Source organism: Cololabis saira, chromosome 1 (assembly GCF_033807715.1).
Source record: "Cololabis saira isolate AMF1-May2022 chromosome 1, fColSai1.1, whole genome shotgun sequence".
Lineage (NCBI taxonomy): Eukaryota > Metazoa > Chordata > Actinopteri > Beloniformes > Belonidae > Cololabis > Cololabis saira.
In genome coordinates, this window is record NC_084587.1 from 1,782,031 (window position 1) to 1,796,195 (window position 14,165).

Genomic DNA, 14,165 nt, shown 5'->3' on the forward strand with positions numbered 1-14,165 from the left:
ATAAAGGCTTTTTTAGTATTGTTTTATCTATTTCCTTAGATATACAATGTTTTAATCTTGACAATTATGCATACAAATTGTACACGTTGACCAAAACTGACCATATGCCTGAATTGAGAACTTGAATATCCTAGCGCCTCTGGTGGTCACCAGCTAAACAATTCAAGATCACAACACCCCTAAAATCCCTTCTATACACGAATCCGGCGACCGGTTTGTGTGCGCCGCCATCTTGCGGCGGCGCCATCGCTGCGGTGGCAGGTGTCAATCTGCCACCGCAGCGCTGTTATTGTAACCTGACGCTCTACAGCATCATTATAGCTGGATTGATGATGTTAGACAGTGGCCTTCCATAAATAATGAAGGTATCTTAAATTAATGCTGATGTTAATTTATAAATAATGATTTGTTTGAGCGATAAGCAGGAAAGAATAGAGGAATAGGGAGATAAGGGAGTGTATGATTAAACACTGTAATATAGCTCTCTCCACCTCCTCTCCTTACGAGGCACGTCTGCACAATTAAATATTACCTGTTTATGTTTTGTTTTATTTTAGGTATCCAAGAATATTTTATTGATCGCCTGGCGTCCGATGACGAAAAAAAAACGCAATTACAGGTCTCTAATTGAAGGGCAGAACTATCTCAGCTCCGGATGATACAGAATACATACATACATAACCCCAATCTGCAGATAAAACTAGTTTGTTGAGGAAAAATATCAACTCTATTTGTAGCTGCAGAAGAAAAAAATAATCTCACGAGGAAAAGAAAAATATTGCTCACGCCTCGGAGCCTCTTCAGCATAAAAAAAAAGAAAAGAGAAGTAAGAGTAATAAAAAACATGGACTGTATGTTGTAATATTATACTTATTTATTGAAACACATGGCGAGTCAAACATTTACCAAAGCAGCTGCCAAACACTAAACAAGGTAGTAAGACGGTGGTTCTGCAGAACTGCGGCAGTAAATCCTCATCGCAGCTCCATTCTTTAGTAGTGATTTCATATGAACCCAGACCGTTAATAATCATTATTTTCTCCATATACCGCTCCCTGGCTTCCTTTTTTAAGGTATCCCGGTAAATTCCAGTTCCTTTCCAGCAGTTTAACATCTTTTTTTGCGTTCCGTCTGTTCACTTGGTGAAACAGAAAAGTAGTTTTTAAAGTCCGTCCCGTCTTCATTCACTATCAAAACAAATGCACGTGACGGGACAGGAGTTTTCCGATGATACAAATACATTAAGAGAGCCTGGCAGGGAGCGGAGTAATAGATCCATACGTATGTATGTCTATGGGCTGGAGCGGAGGAGCGCAGCCGCCACCGCAGTAATGGCGGCCGCTCGACTTCCGGGTTTCGCCGGATTCGTCTATAGATTTGTTCTAACAAAAAAAACAGGTTGTCAAACTTTACCCAGACATGTGAGCAAAAGTCTTAACGGAGGCTTTTTATAAAGTTGCCCCTTGACTATTATAAACAGAATCCCGATTCATCGTTGTTGCTATAATATTAGCCCAGGAAGTTTAGCAATCCTGCCGTTGCAACATCCTGTCCTGTGTTGACTTCAAATCGTGTTGTGCAAAAAGTGTCCATAAGTCACTGTTTTTGTGGAAAAACGTAAGAAAAAAGAAAGACAAGACACGGTTCCACACGATCAAGACTTTACTTCACAGCTCAGTGCCAGCGACTCCGAACAAACAACATGAATTCCAAGAGCTAGCACAGCTTTGCACCGAATCCAAGCAGGTAGAACTTTCCACTCATGGTTTAACCCTGTTTTTCTCATGCGTAAAAAAACAGGCCTTGTGCCAACAAATCGGAACAGAACGTTAAAGAACTAATTTACACTTTTGCTTTGCAAGATAAAAAATAAAGATGTCTTTATGGGAAATGATTTCTATTATGTACAATTGAAAATAAAAGGCTCAGAAAGTAGAATGATTAAAGCATGCCCATCTTCACACCGGGAGGAGGAGGAAAGGTGGCCGAGCAACTTCTTTTTGTGGTCACATTATTACTTTTCTCTTTTAGTCCAAGACCATAACGAATACAGGATATACTTAGGAACCTCTTACCATATCAACAAAGTTGGGGATTCAAACCAATTCAGTCCAATTGAAGCCGTTTATAGCCGATAATCATTTTCCTTCCAGGGATTCAGCGCGTTTTTGATATACATTTCCATGCAATGTGAACCGAGCAGAGATACGGTTGATAGATGAAGCAGAAGTGAAGAGAGAAGAGTGTTGGTGCTTCTGAAAACGGACTTGATTGGAGGCCGTGACTCGAACCGGGACAGGAAACAGCAGACGTATCGTAGACGTATCGTAGACGTATCGACGATTCGTTTACGATTCGTCTACGATACGTCTACGATTTGTCTACGATTCGTCTACGATAGATTCGTCTACGATTTGTCTACGATTCGTCTACGATTCGTCTACGATAGATTCGTCTACGATTCGTCTACGATTCGTCTACGATTCGTCTACGATTCGTCTACGATTCGTCTACGATTCGTCTACGATTCGTCTACGATAGATTCGTCTACGATTCGTCTACGATAGATTCGTCTCCGATTCGTCTCCGATTCGTCTACGATAGATTTGTCTACGTAGACGAATCGTAGACGAATCGTCGATACGTCTACGATTCGTAGATGAATCGTAGATGAATCGTAGACGTATCGTAGACGAATCGTAGAAGCAGAAGTGAAGAGAGAAGAGTGTTGGTGCTTCAGAAAACAGACTTGATTGGAGGCCGTGACTCGAACCGGGACAGGAAACGGCAGACGAATCGTAGACGTATCGACGATTCGTAGACGTATCGTAGACGTATTTTGGACGAATCGTAGACGTATCGTAGACAAATCGTAGACGTATCGACGTATCGTAGACGAATCGTAGACGAATCGTAGACGTATCGTAGACGTATCGACGTATCGTAGACGTATCGTAGACGAATCGTAGACGAATCGTAGACGAATCGTAGACGTATCGTAGAGGAATCGTAGACGTGTCGTAGACGTATCGTAGACGTATCGTCGGCGTATCGTCGACGTATCGTAGACGAATCGTAGACGTATCGTAGACGTATCGTAGACGAATCGTAGACGTATCGTAGACGAATCGTAGACGAATCGTAGGCGAATCATAGACGTATCGTAGACGAATCGTACACGTATCGTAGGCGAATCGTAGACAAATCTTAGGCGAATTGTAGACGAATCATAGACGTATCGTAGACGTATCGTAGACGAATCGTAGACGTATCGCAGACGAATCGTAGACGAATCGTAGACGAATCGTAGGCGAATCGTAGACGAATCGTAAACGAATCGTAGACGAATCGTAGGCGAATCGTAGACGTATCGTAGGCGAATCGTAGGCGAATCGTAGGCGTATCGCATACGTATCGTAGACGAATCGTAGACGAATCGTAGACGAATCGTAGACGAATCGTAGACGTATTGTAGACCAATCGTAGACGTATCGTAGACGTATCGTAGACGAATCGTAGACGTATCGACGATTCGTAGACGTATCGTAGACGTATTTTGGACGAATCGTAGACGTATCGTAGACAAATCGTAGACGTATCGACGTATCGTAGACGAATCGTAGACGAATCGTAGACGTATCGTAGACGTATCGACGTATCGTAGACGTATCGTAGACGAATCGTAGACGAATCGTAGACGAATCGTAGACGTATCGTAGAGGAATCGTAGACGTGTCGTAGACGTATCGTAGACGAATCGTAGACGAATTGTAGACGAATCGTAGACGTATCGTAGACGAATCGTAGACGAATCGTAGGCGAATCATAGACGTATCGTAGACGAATCGTACACGTATCGTAGGCGAATCGTAGACAAATCTTAGGCGAATTGTAGACGAATCATAGACGTATCGTAGACGTATCGTAGACGAATCGTAGACGAAAAGTAGACGAATCGTAGACGAATCGTAGGCGAATCGTAGACGAATCGTAAACGAATCGTAGACGAATCGTAGGCGAATCGTAGACGTATCGTAGGCGAATCGTAGGCGAATCGTAGACGAATCGTAGACGTATCGTAGACCAATCGTAGACGTATCGTAGCCGTATCGTAGATGTATCGTAGCACCGTGGCAGCTAACGCTCCTGCAGAGTCAGGATTACTGGAAGCCCATAAAGACAGTTCGATTCTCTGTCCTCGGAAAAATAAGAAGCTTAACGTAGACGTGAAATGAATGGAAGGCTGTTGTAACATCACAGTCTAATATGGATCTAGATCAGGGGTCTTCAACCGGGGGTCGGCGACCCCTAGGGGGCCGCGGAGGAACTGCAGGGGTCCAACTTCACAAGAAATCATAAATATATGATTGAGAAAACTCCATTAACAGGTGATAATAATCTACTTTTGACAACTATTTTACGGAAGCGTATTGCATTCAAAAAAATCTGCTCTGTTTTTCTGAATTAACGAGATTCCTCACAACTGTCATTCACTTGAGAACTCGATTTCATGGAAACAAACAATTCCTGTCCAGTTTAATCCAGTTTTATTTTACTTTCGGTTTGAAACATTGGGAGATACTCTTGTCTTCAACTTATATAGATGGTTTTGTTATTAGTTTGTCGACTTTGCGCAGGAACTTCAGGACTTGGCGGTTGTTCAGACGGAAAACGATTTTTTTTCATTAAAATTTTCTCCGAATTCTGAGATAATTATCTTATTATTCAGAAAAACAGCTGATTTTTTTTTTCTCAAGTGAATGCGATAAGCTTCTGTACTATTTCGTCTACAACTCTACATAAATGATTCCCCTGACGTGAGTCATGTGACTAATGTCAACTTTAGAGCGGAAAAATTAGCTAGCTAGCTGTTTAAGAAAAGAAAATTCGTTGTGAAATTGACTTGGCTATTTCCTATTTAACGCTAGTTAGACCTGATGGATAAATTAGTGACGATAACGAAGCCTAAAGCTGGAGATTGTAACATTACAGCTGTGATATAAGCAGAATAAAACACATTCCAAAGTTATTAGAAGCCAGGCATAAAACTTGACACATTAAAAAAAAAGGGAAATTAAAACTGCAAGCAGCGATGAACGGGCTCTCACGCGTGCAATTTTCACCACCGATGACTCTTTATGTCAAACCATTCAAAAGTTATGGCGGAAAATAGGAACTATCAAATATGGACCAATCAGCTACTAGTATCACTTCCTGTTTAACGTTGAAGTTTGACGCGGCGCCACGGCCACGCCATTTCACGAAAACTCACGATTTTGATAACTTTTCATTATTAACGTCTTTTGTGTCTCCTGAGCGAGTTTTATGTCAAACGGACGATCCTGCTAGGAGTTCATTAAAGTACGACACGTGAAAATGGCATAAATTTCGCCAAAATCACACGATTAATTCAAAATGGCCGACTTCCTGTTGGGTTTGGGCCATGGCGCCAAGAAACCTTTCTTTAAGTTGTGACATGATACAGGTGTGTAGCGATTTTCGTGCATATACGTCAAACCGTATTGTGGGGCTTGAGGTACAAAGTTTTCTAGGGGGCGCTGTTGAGCCGTTAGGCCACGCCCATTAATACAAACCATTAAATATCACATTTTTCACCAGGCCTGGCTTGGTGCAAAATTTGGTGACTTTTGGGGCACGTTTAGGGGGAAAAAAGGCCCTCATTTTGTCGGAAAAAGAAAAAGAAAGAAGAAAAATTCCTACAGATACAATACACTACAAAAACTCAAAATCTTAACAAGAATATTTGTCTTATTTCTAGTTAAAATGTCTCATTTTTAGCCAAAAAACTCGTCACTGGAAAAAACAACAATTTTCACCTGTTTCAAGTAGATTTTCACTTGAAATAAGTAGAAAAATCTGCCAGTGGAACAAGATTTTTTTTGCTTGTAATAAGAAGATAAATCTTGTCCCACTGGCAGATTTTTCTACTTATTTCAAGTGAAAATCTACTTGAAACAGGTGAAAATTGTCAAATAACAAGTTATTTTTCTGGTGATGACTCTTGTTTTAAGTGTAATGAGATTTTTTGACTAAAAATGAGACATTTTAACTAGAAATTAGACAAATATTCCTGGTAAGATTTTGAGTTTTTGCAGTGTAGGGCCTTCGCACCGTCAGTGCTCGGGCCCTAAAAGTAAGAATTCCAAGCGGCACCTGCTGTGTTTTTCTCTCCTCCGAGGGCTAGTAAAGGTTGAAGACCCCTGATCCAGTTTTAGGTGAAAACCTTTGAGGCGTAGCTTGTCCGAGGACTGATTATACACCAACGCAATCGTAGACGTGAGTCTATTTGTATTATCTAGCGGGCAGCGGCTTTTCCCTGGTGTTGGGTTTCCCCCTGGCCGAGCCGGCGGGTTTGGCTCTGGTCCTGGTTAGCGTAGCGGTGGCGGCGGCGGCGGACGGCGCGGCGGCGGCGTCCTGCGAGGCGCTGCGCCGCATGGTGGCTGTAGTCCTGGGCGCCAGCACCGGCACGGTCGGGGCGCGCACCGACAGCGGCTGGCGCGACGGGCCGGCTCTCTGCGGCGACGGGCTGTCGGTGCGGCAGCCGCTGGAGCTAACGCTGCGCCGCGAGCCCAGCAGGACCCGCAGGGGCATCCGGGGGCTGCCCGGCGCCGCCGAGGCCGACGGGCGCGGGCACGACGACGAGAACCGCGCCGACGCCGGCTTGGCCTTACGCTGGCTGCTGAGCGTGCTCAGTCCGATCTTCGGAGTTCTGCGGAAACAAGGGTTGAAGATTATTTTACTAAGATCAATGAAACTGCTTCAACGTTATATTCCATCTACGATAAATTCCATCACTGTCATATACTCAACAAATATGAAGTTTTAAACTTTGAGAATATGATAAATATAGAAAAGAATCAGGACCATTAAGGGGAAAAAGTATTTGAGAGGGGAAGATTTTTTTTTATTGTGCAAAAGTCGTAATGTCGAGATTAATGTTGAAATACAATTTCAAGAATAAAGTTGAAATTTTTTCTCAAAGTGCATAATGAAAAAAAAAAAAATCTTCCTCTAAAATATTATTTTTATTTTTCTCCTGCCTGGCCCTGATACTCTTCCGTAGATAAAACACCCATATGTCTGCTTACTTTTTAAAAGTATCCATAATATAATTTTTTTTAATTATTTTTACATAAAAACACATATTGACGAGGTACTGTTTATCTAAGTTTAATTACAGTTTAATTATAGTTTGTTTTTGTAGTACTTTGTTGTTGCACTTATTTGTTGTTTTTCCACTTCAAATTGTTGTTGCACTTTGCTGTTATATAAAGTAGATAAAGTGTTTACAGTAAATGGTGTATTATCTATTTGATTATTTTGTTTCTTTTAGTAGGCCTGCACTGTAGATGACACTCAGTATCACTTAGTACTATATCACTTTAAATATTAAGTGTAAATCAACCCCAGGCCGCTCTTGTAGCTGAATTTGCTCCATTTCAGATTAAAAACCATAGATGGTAAAAACCTGCCAGGCTGACAGTAGGATGATGGAAAAAACACTGCTGCAACTGTGACCTTTGACCTTTGACCTGTTGCTTCTCTGCGTGGCCAGTAGGGGCAGTTGCTGAGATTTTTCTGCAAGTTTGTTAATCTGTTGTGCTGTCTAACTACAACAACAAGTTCTTACATCTAGTTTTATAAGTGTATTTGTAATGACAGAGATGAACGTGAAATAAGTTTATAGTGGGTGTGTGAATGATCAATAATCAGTATTATTGGCAGAAATAGAGGGCCCATATAATCACATTTTGCTTAGGGCCCCATGGAGGCCCTGACTGCAATGACTCAATGGAATACTCTCCCAACAGACATTATTTCATGTAGAAATCCCCACACCTTCTCACATCTGGCCAAGCGTTGGTTACTGTCAAGACAAGTGTGTGTGTACGTTTATGAAGTGTGTTGTGTTGTGTTGGGGGGGGCAGCCTAGCTTTAAATCTTAGCTGCCAACATCTGACAGATTCCATGCTCTGTTGAATCTGCTTCCATGTTTCTATTTATCTATTTTTTTTGTGATCAACTTTTTATTTATTTTTCATTTATATATATAGAGAAGCGTCCCCACAGTCCAGGGAGAGAAAAAAAAAAAATACAACAAAACACCACCTGCTCAGATGCTTCTTCCCCCTTCCTTCCCACACCCTCCCACTCCCACCAACCCACTACACCCCCACCCCATACCCCCCCCAATAATGAATCCAAATGCAGAGAGCCAAAAAAAAAAAAAAAATAAATAAATAAATTAAAAAAAAAAAAAAAGAAGCACAAAACAGAACACACAAAACAAAAACAACAGCAGCAACAAAACACAAAGCACGTACACCACTCCCAACCCCCTGCCCTTGCCATCCAGGAATCCCATGACATTCCCATTCACTTAAACAAGCCATTCTAAACATAAAACCAAACAGACAAAGATCATGTAAACCATGGACGAGTTTGACCACAAACATTCATAACCTCTCAGAAATGTTCTCTAATAGATTTGACCAGCAATTGATATTTGGTGATTTGGCATGATGTAGGCGAGCTGTAGAAAGCTCAAGCTGTGCAATATCCCGGTAAGCAAAAAGCCATTCCCTCACTGACAGTGCATGTGGTGGTTTCCAGCGACAGGCTATCATTCTTTTAGCGGCTGTAACACCAGCCAACAATAAACGCTTGTTGTTTATAGTTAGTTTTAGAGATGAGGTGTCATTAAGTAAAAGCAAAGCTTGTGAGTGAGGAATGGCCTTTCCAGTTAAGTTAGACATGATACACGAAACATTATTCCAGAAACTATTTACCTCCGGACACTGCCAAACCATATGATAGAAAGTAGCAATGGTATTGTCTGGACAAAAATCACAGTACGGATTATCTCTGAATTTCATTTGTTGTAGTCTCCGAGGAGTTAAGTAAGACCTATGAATGAATTTGTAGTGTATCATTTGATGATCAGGATTTCTGGAAGACAAAGATACATTTGACCATATAGTTTGCCAATCTAGATCTGAGGGAGTACTAATATCCGTCTTCCAGAGTCTATTAAGAAATAGAGGTTTGTATGACGCTTTGGTTATGAATTTATATAAATCAGAGACAATACCATTGTTTTTGCCTTTAGTGTCAAAAAGAGCATGGAGAGGATGGTTTTCCAACTCAGTGCCCCACGGAACACCTTGAGCGCGCATTGCTGCACGTAACTGTAAATAAAAGTAAAAAGTACCTGGTAGGTTGTAAGACCTATCTAAGTCATGGAATTCACGAAGCCCACTTCTTCCTATGATGTCTTTAAAAACCCAGACTCCTTTATCCCTCCATTTTGGGAAAACAATTGTTTTTTTCTCGATTAGAAGAGAATAATTAAGAAAAATAGGGGATTGAGCAAAGAATTGATTGTGAATTTTGGCAAATCGCTGGACTTTATGCCAAACTATAAAAAGATACGAAATTATTGGCCCAAAATCGCGTTTTACTGTCCTCTGGGGTATATTGGAGTATATCAGATTAGACAGTTTGTGTGGATAGATTAGATGCTCTTCGATAGGGCGCCATGACACTAGAGTCTCTGAGTTCAGCCAAGTAGTAAGTGGACGCAAAATAAAACACCATGAATACCATTCAAAATTGGGCAAATTAACACCTCCTGAGGATCTATACCTTTGCAGAGTAGCAGCTTTGATTCTGGGTTTCTTTTTGTTCCATAAGAATGTACTAATAATGGACTGGAGCTTCTTCCAGTAACCACCCGGTGGAGCTAGAGGAATCAGGGACTGATAAAATTAATGCGAGGCAGTATATTCATCTTGATGACTGAAAGTCTGGATTGAAAGGAGGTTGGGAGCATACCCCATCTTTTCAAGTCACCATCAATATCACTTAGGACTTTATTATAGTTAGCAGAGGTTAGTGAGGTAAGGGAGGGATGGATGGACACTCCTAAATATTTAAATTCACAAACAACTGGAATATTAAAGAGGGGAGTCTGATCACCCGGTCTTCCCAATAGCATTAAGGCTGATTTTGTCCAATTTATTTTATAACCTGATATACTGCTAAAGACATCAAACATTTTAAAGAGATGTGGGAGAGATTTAGATGGATTTTTTGTAAAAATCAAAATATCATCTGCGTACAGAGAGATATAATGTGGAGTATTGTGAATAATAATTGGTTCAAGAACCTCTGACTGTCGTATCACCTGAGCAACCGGTTCCAGAGATAAAGAAAATAGAAGTGGAGATAAAGGGCAGCCCTGACGAGAGGATCTGGAGACTGGAAACCTAGATGAGCAAGTGTTGCCCGTTATAACAACTGCAGAAGGGTTGACATACAATAATTTAATCATAGAAATAAAACTATCACTGAAGCCCATGTGTTGGAGTACAGACCATAAATAACACCATTCCAACCGGTCAAAAGCCTTCTCGGCATCTAATGAGAGAATGCCACTTTGATCTTCCGAATCTGAGGCAGAATCTATAATATGGAGTAAGCGACGGACATTATCAGATGCTAATCTGGATTTAATAAACCCAGTTTGGTCATGGTGGACCAAACGGGGCATATGCTGTTCTAAACGGGTAGCTAAAACCTTAGCGTAAAGCTTAACTTCACAGTTCAGGAGACTTAAAGGCCTGTAGGAACTGCAGTCATCAGATGGTTTGTCCTTTTTTAGTAAAAGAGAAATAATTGCAATATTAGAACTAACAGAGAAGGAGCCTCTTTTAATAGCAAAATTAAACATATTTAACAGCAAATGACCAAGCTGAGGCCAGAAAGCATCATATAATTCTGGTGGTAATCCATCCAGGCCTGGAGATTTTCCTCTGTTCATTGATTGGATGGCTTTCCTTAATTTTTCTAGAGTGATAGGTGCCTCTAACTGACAAGTGGCCTCCTGAGTTAGCGTAGGTAAATGCAATGGCCTAAGGAATTCAGAGCAGAGTTTATCATCATGAAGCACCTCTGACTTATAAAGATTTTGGTAAAACAGTTGAAAGGTGCTATTAATCTTTATGGGATCAGATGTTATGTCCCCCTCATTCGTCCTAATTGCTGATATATTTGCTAGATTATCATTTGTTCGTATTTTATGTGCAAGCAATCGGCTAGGTCGAGCACTGTTCATATAATAATTCTGCCTAGTGCGGTGGATAATAAATTCTGCTTCCCTTCTTAACAGACTATTTAGTTCACCAAGTAATTTCCGTCGCTTACAGGTATTTTCACAAGAAATATTATTTATCATGTCTTGCTCAAGTGCTACAATTTCAGATTCCAGTGATTCAATGCGATGTTTTCTAGATTTACTGAGATTTGATGCAAATGAAATCTCTTTGTTCCTAATGCAACCTTTAACCGCATCCCATAACACACGAGGATCATCAACTGATGGACTATTTATTGTGATGAATTCGTTCAATTCAGCCTCAAGCTCTCGTCTAAAAGTGTCATTCTGAAGTAGAGACGTGTTAAAACGCCAGCGGACAGCCTTAGATTGACTGGCTCTTAATGATAAAGTACATAAAACAGCCCTATGATCAGATAATGAGATTGGAGTCATTCCAGTTCTGTGAATATCACTAAAAAGAGTTTTGGATGCAAAAATATAGTCAATTCTTGAAAAAGTCTTATGTCGAGCGGAGAAGAAAGAAAATTCTCTGGTGGAAGGATTCATCAGGCGCCAAATATCAATCACACCATGATCTGTAGACAATTTCTGTAATGCTATAGATGCCAGCTGTTGATCTCTACTTTCTGTTACTCCTGTTCTATCAATGTCATGGAGCCATACAGCATTGAAATCACCCCCTATCAAAAGCTGGTACTCTGGAAGATCTATTAATATAGAGGCTAGTGAGTCATAAAAATGCTGATCAAAACAATTTGGTGCATAAACACAGATCAGAGCAATCTTAATACCATTATAAGCTATTTTGCAAAAAGTGATTCGACCATCATCAGATCCTCCTGTACCCAAATTAGTATAATTTAGGTTACGTTTTGCAGCTATAAAAACCCCTTTGCTCCTTTTGGTGTAACAGGAGGAGGCAATCACATGATAGTATTTATTCTTAAATCTGTGTACATCAACTTCAAGAAGGTGTGACTCCTGTATAAAAGCAAAGTGGATATTCTTCCTATAAAGGAGCTTCAGAGTACTAGTACGCTTCTGGGGTGAATTAAGGCCCCGTGAATTCCATGACAGAATATTAATATTATTCATATTTATTTAGATTGAAGGTTGGCATACAGATCCACGAATACAATAAATAAATCCCGTTTGGTAGGGTTGGAAATACAAAGGACACCTGGATCCCCCCACCCACCCCCCACATGAGCCAATACGTACATACACACACACACACACACACAAAAACAAAAAAAAAACAAAAAAAAAACAAGAAAAAAAAAAACAAACAAAAAAAAAAGCTCTGCCTTGACCATCCAAAGTCCTCTCCAGAAAAAGGGAGAAGACAGCCCACCCCCCCAAAAAAAGTATACCAGTCATCATGGAATCAGAACAGTCATAGCCCCTCCACCCTCCACTGAAAAATAAATTATAAGGGCTTGTATTTAAACTATGGGACAGTGTGATGGCCTATGTTATATTGTGTCTCAGTCCCTCTCTCTCTGTTTTCCTCTTCGAGGTGGAGCCAGCTGATTGCTAGATCTGGAGCACCTGGGCTGGGTGCTCCTCAGGAAGAGAAAAGGCTGGGGCTTCAGTCTCTCTTCCTCTCTCTTTTCATCCTGGCAGCACTCCTTTTGGTTTTGTTGAGCCTTTTGCACACACAACACCATACAGCACATTTACACACATCCACATGCATACTACTGATTTTACTGACTTTACACATCCCATTCCTTATCTTATTTGTTTACCTTAATAAATATCTTAATTTACTAGTACGTTGCGTCCTTTCCCCTTCTTTTGTCATGGCCTTTGAGCCAGGGTTGTGACAAATGGGGGCTCGTCCATAGCTGTTTGGTGAGTAACCGGCATGCCAAATGGGGGCTCGTGCCGTGTTTTTCCCGGTTATTTTGCATCTAGGTAAGCTTTAATGAGTGAAGTATGCGCCATTGTTTAATACCTAGTTGTGCAGTTTAGTGCTTGCAGCTTTAGGTTTGATAAAGTTGTAGCAGCTTGTTTTGGGCTGCAGTCTGGTTTGGCACAGGTGTGCGTAATTAGTTTGGAGTGCGCGCCCACAGTTTTGTTTGTTAGTGCAGGTGGCTGCACGGTTGTTTGTTTGTTTAAGGGAAAGGACTTTAAGTTTGGAGTGCTTTTGCAGGGTAAGTAACTAAGTTTGTTTGTGGCTTTGCACGAAGTTTTGGGTTACTTACCTGTTTCTTTTGAGGGAGCTTTTTGGCTTGTCTGTCCTGTTTTCGCTATTTTCAGCTGGACCGACAGGGTGGCTGTGCGTAGTTGTCTGTGAATTGGTGCGGAGTTTTTCTTATTTTAGTTTGAGTTGGAGATTGCCGGTGGTCCTGTTATCGGTTTTGTTTGGTTATAGGTTTTCCTTGGTTTTTCTTATTTAGTGGGGAAAGTACGTGGTCCGACGGCCCATTGCGTGGCTGGCCCTGTGCTGACCCTTCTTTTGTTCTTTTTGGCTGGGATCTCCATCTCCTTTTTGTTTCATTATTTTTGGGTTAACCTTTTCCCTTTGTTTTGGAAAAAATAGCGGGGAACTCCAAGCCGAGCGGAGGATTATTCCTCTTTGGTGCGCACAGTTGCTTGTCGGGTCTGGTTGTGTGCGTAAAGTTTGTTCTTGTTGTTCGGTCTGAGTATTTATCATGTCTGTGGTGGACGCATTTATTGCCAATCCGTCTCAGGAGGCTTTGGATGCGCTTTCAAAGGAGCAGTTGCTCGCGGTTGCAGATCATTTTTCAGTGGAGGTTGTGGGAGACAGGCGTCTCAAGGATAATATTAAAACTGCTATAAAATCTAAGTTGGTGTCGCTTGAGCTCATGTCAGGCGAGGAAGAAGTGGTTTTTGATTCAAATTTTGGTGAGGCCACTGCTTCTGTTGCACCTACGGTGGCTGTGCCTGCACACGGGTTAACTTTTGAGCAGCAGAGGGAGATTTTGTTGTTACAACTTAGAAAACATGAATTGGAAAATAAAACGCATGAATTGGAAAGTAAAACACATGAATTGGA

General features: G+C 41.1%; 1 protein-coding gene across 3 annotated transcripts in view; it reads right to left on the reverse strand.

Annotated features, from left to right (window-relative positions):
• Nucleotides 1–6,166: 6,166 nt before the first annotated feature.
• Nucleotides 6,167–14,165, reverse strand: part of ttbk1a (tau tubulin kinase 1a) — a 115,278-nt gene continuing 107,279 nt past the window's right edge. For all 3 annotated transcript variants that reach the window (XM_061725762.1, XM_061725672.1, XM_061725586.1), the window contains one exon: nt 6,167–6,730. In XM_061725762.1, the coding sequence (XP_061581746.1) occupies nt 6,313–6,730 (418 nt within the window). In that variant the 3' untranslated portion in view covers nt 6,167–6,312. The remainder of the gene's footprint in view (nt 6,731–14,165) is intronic.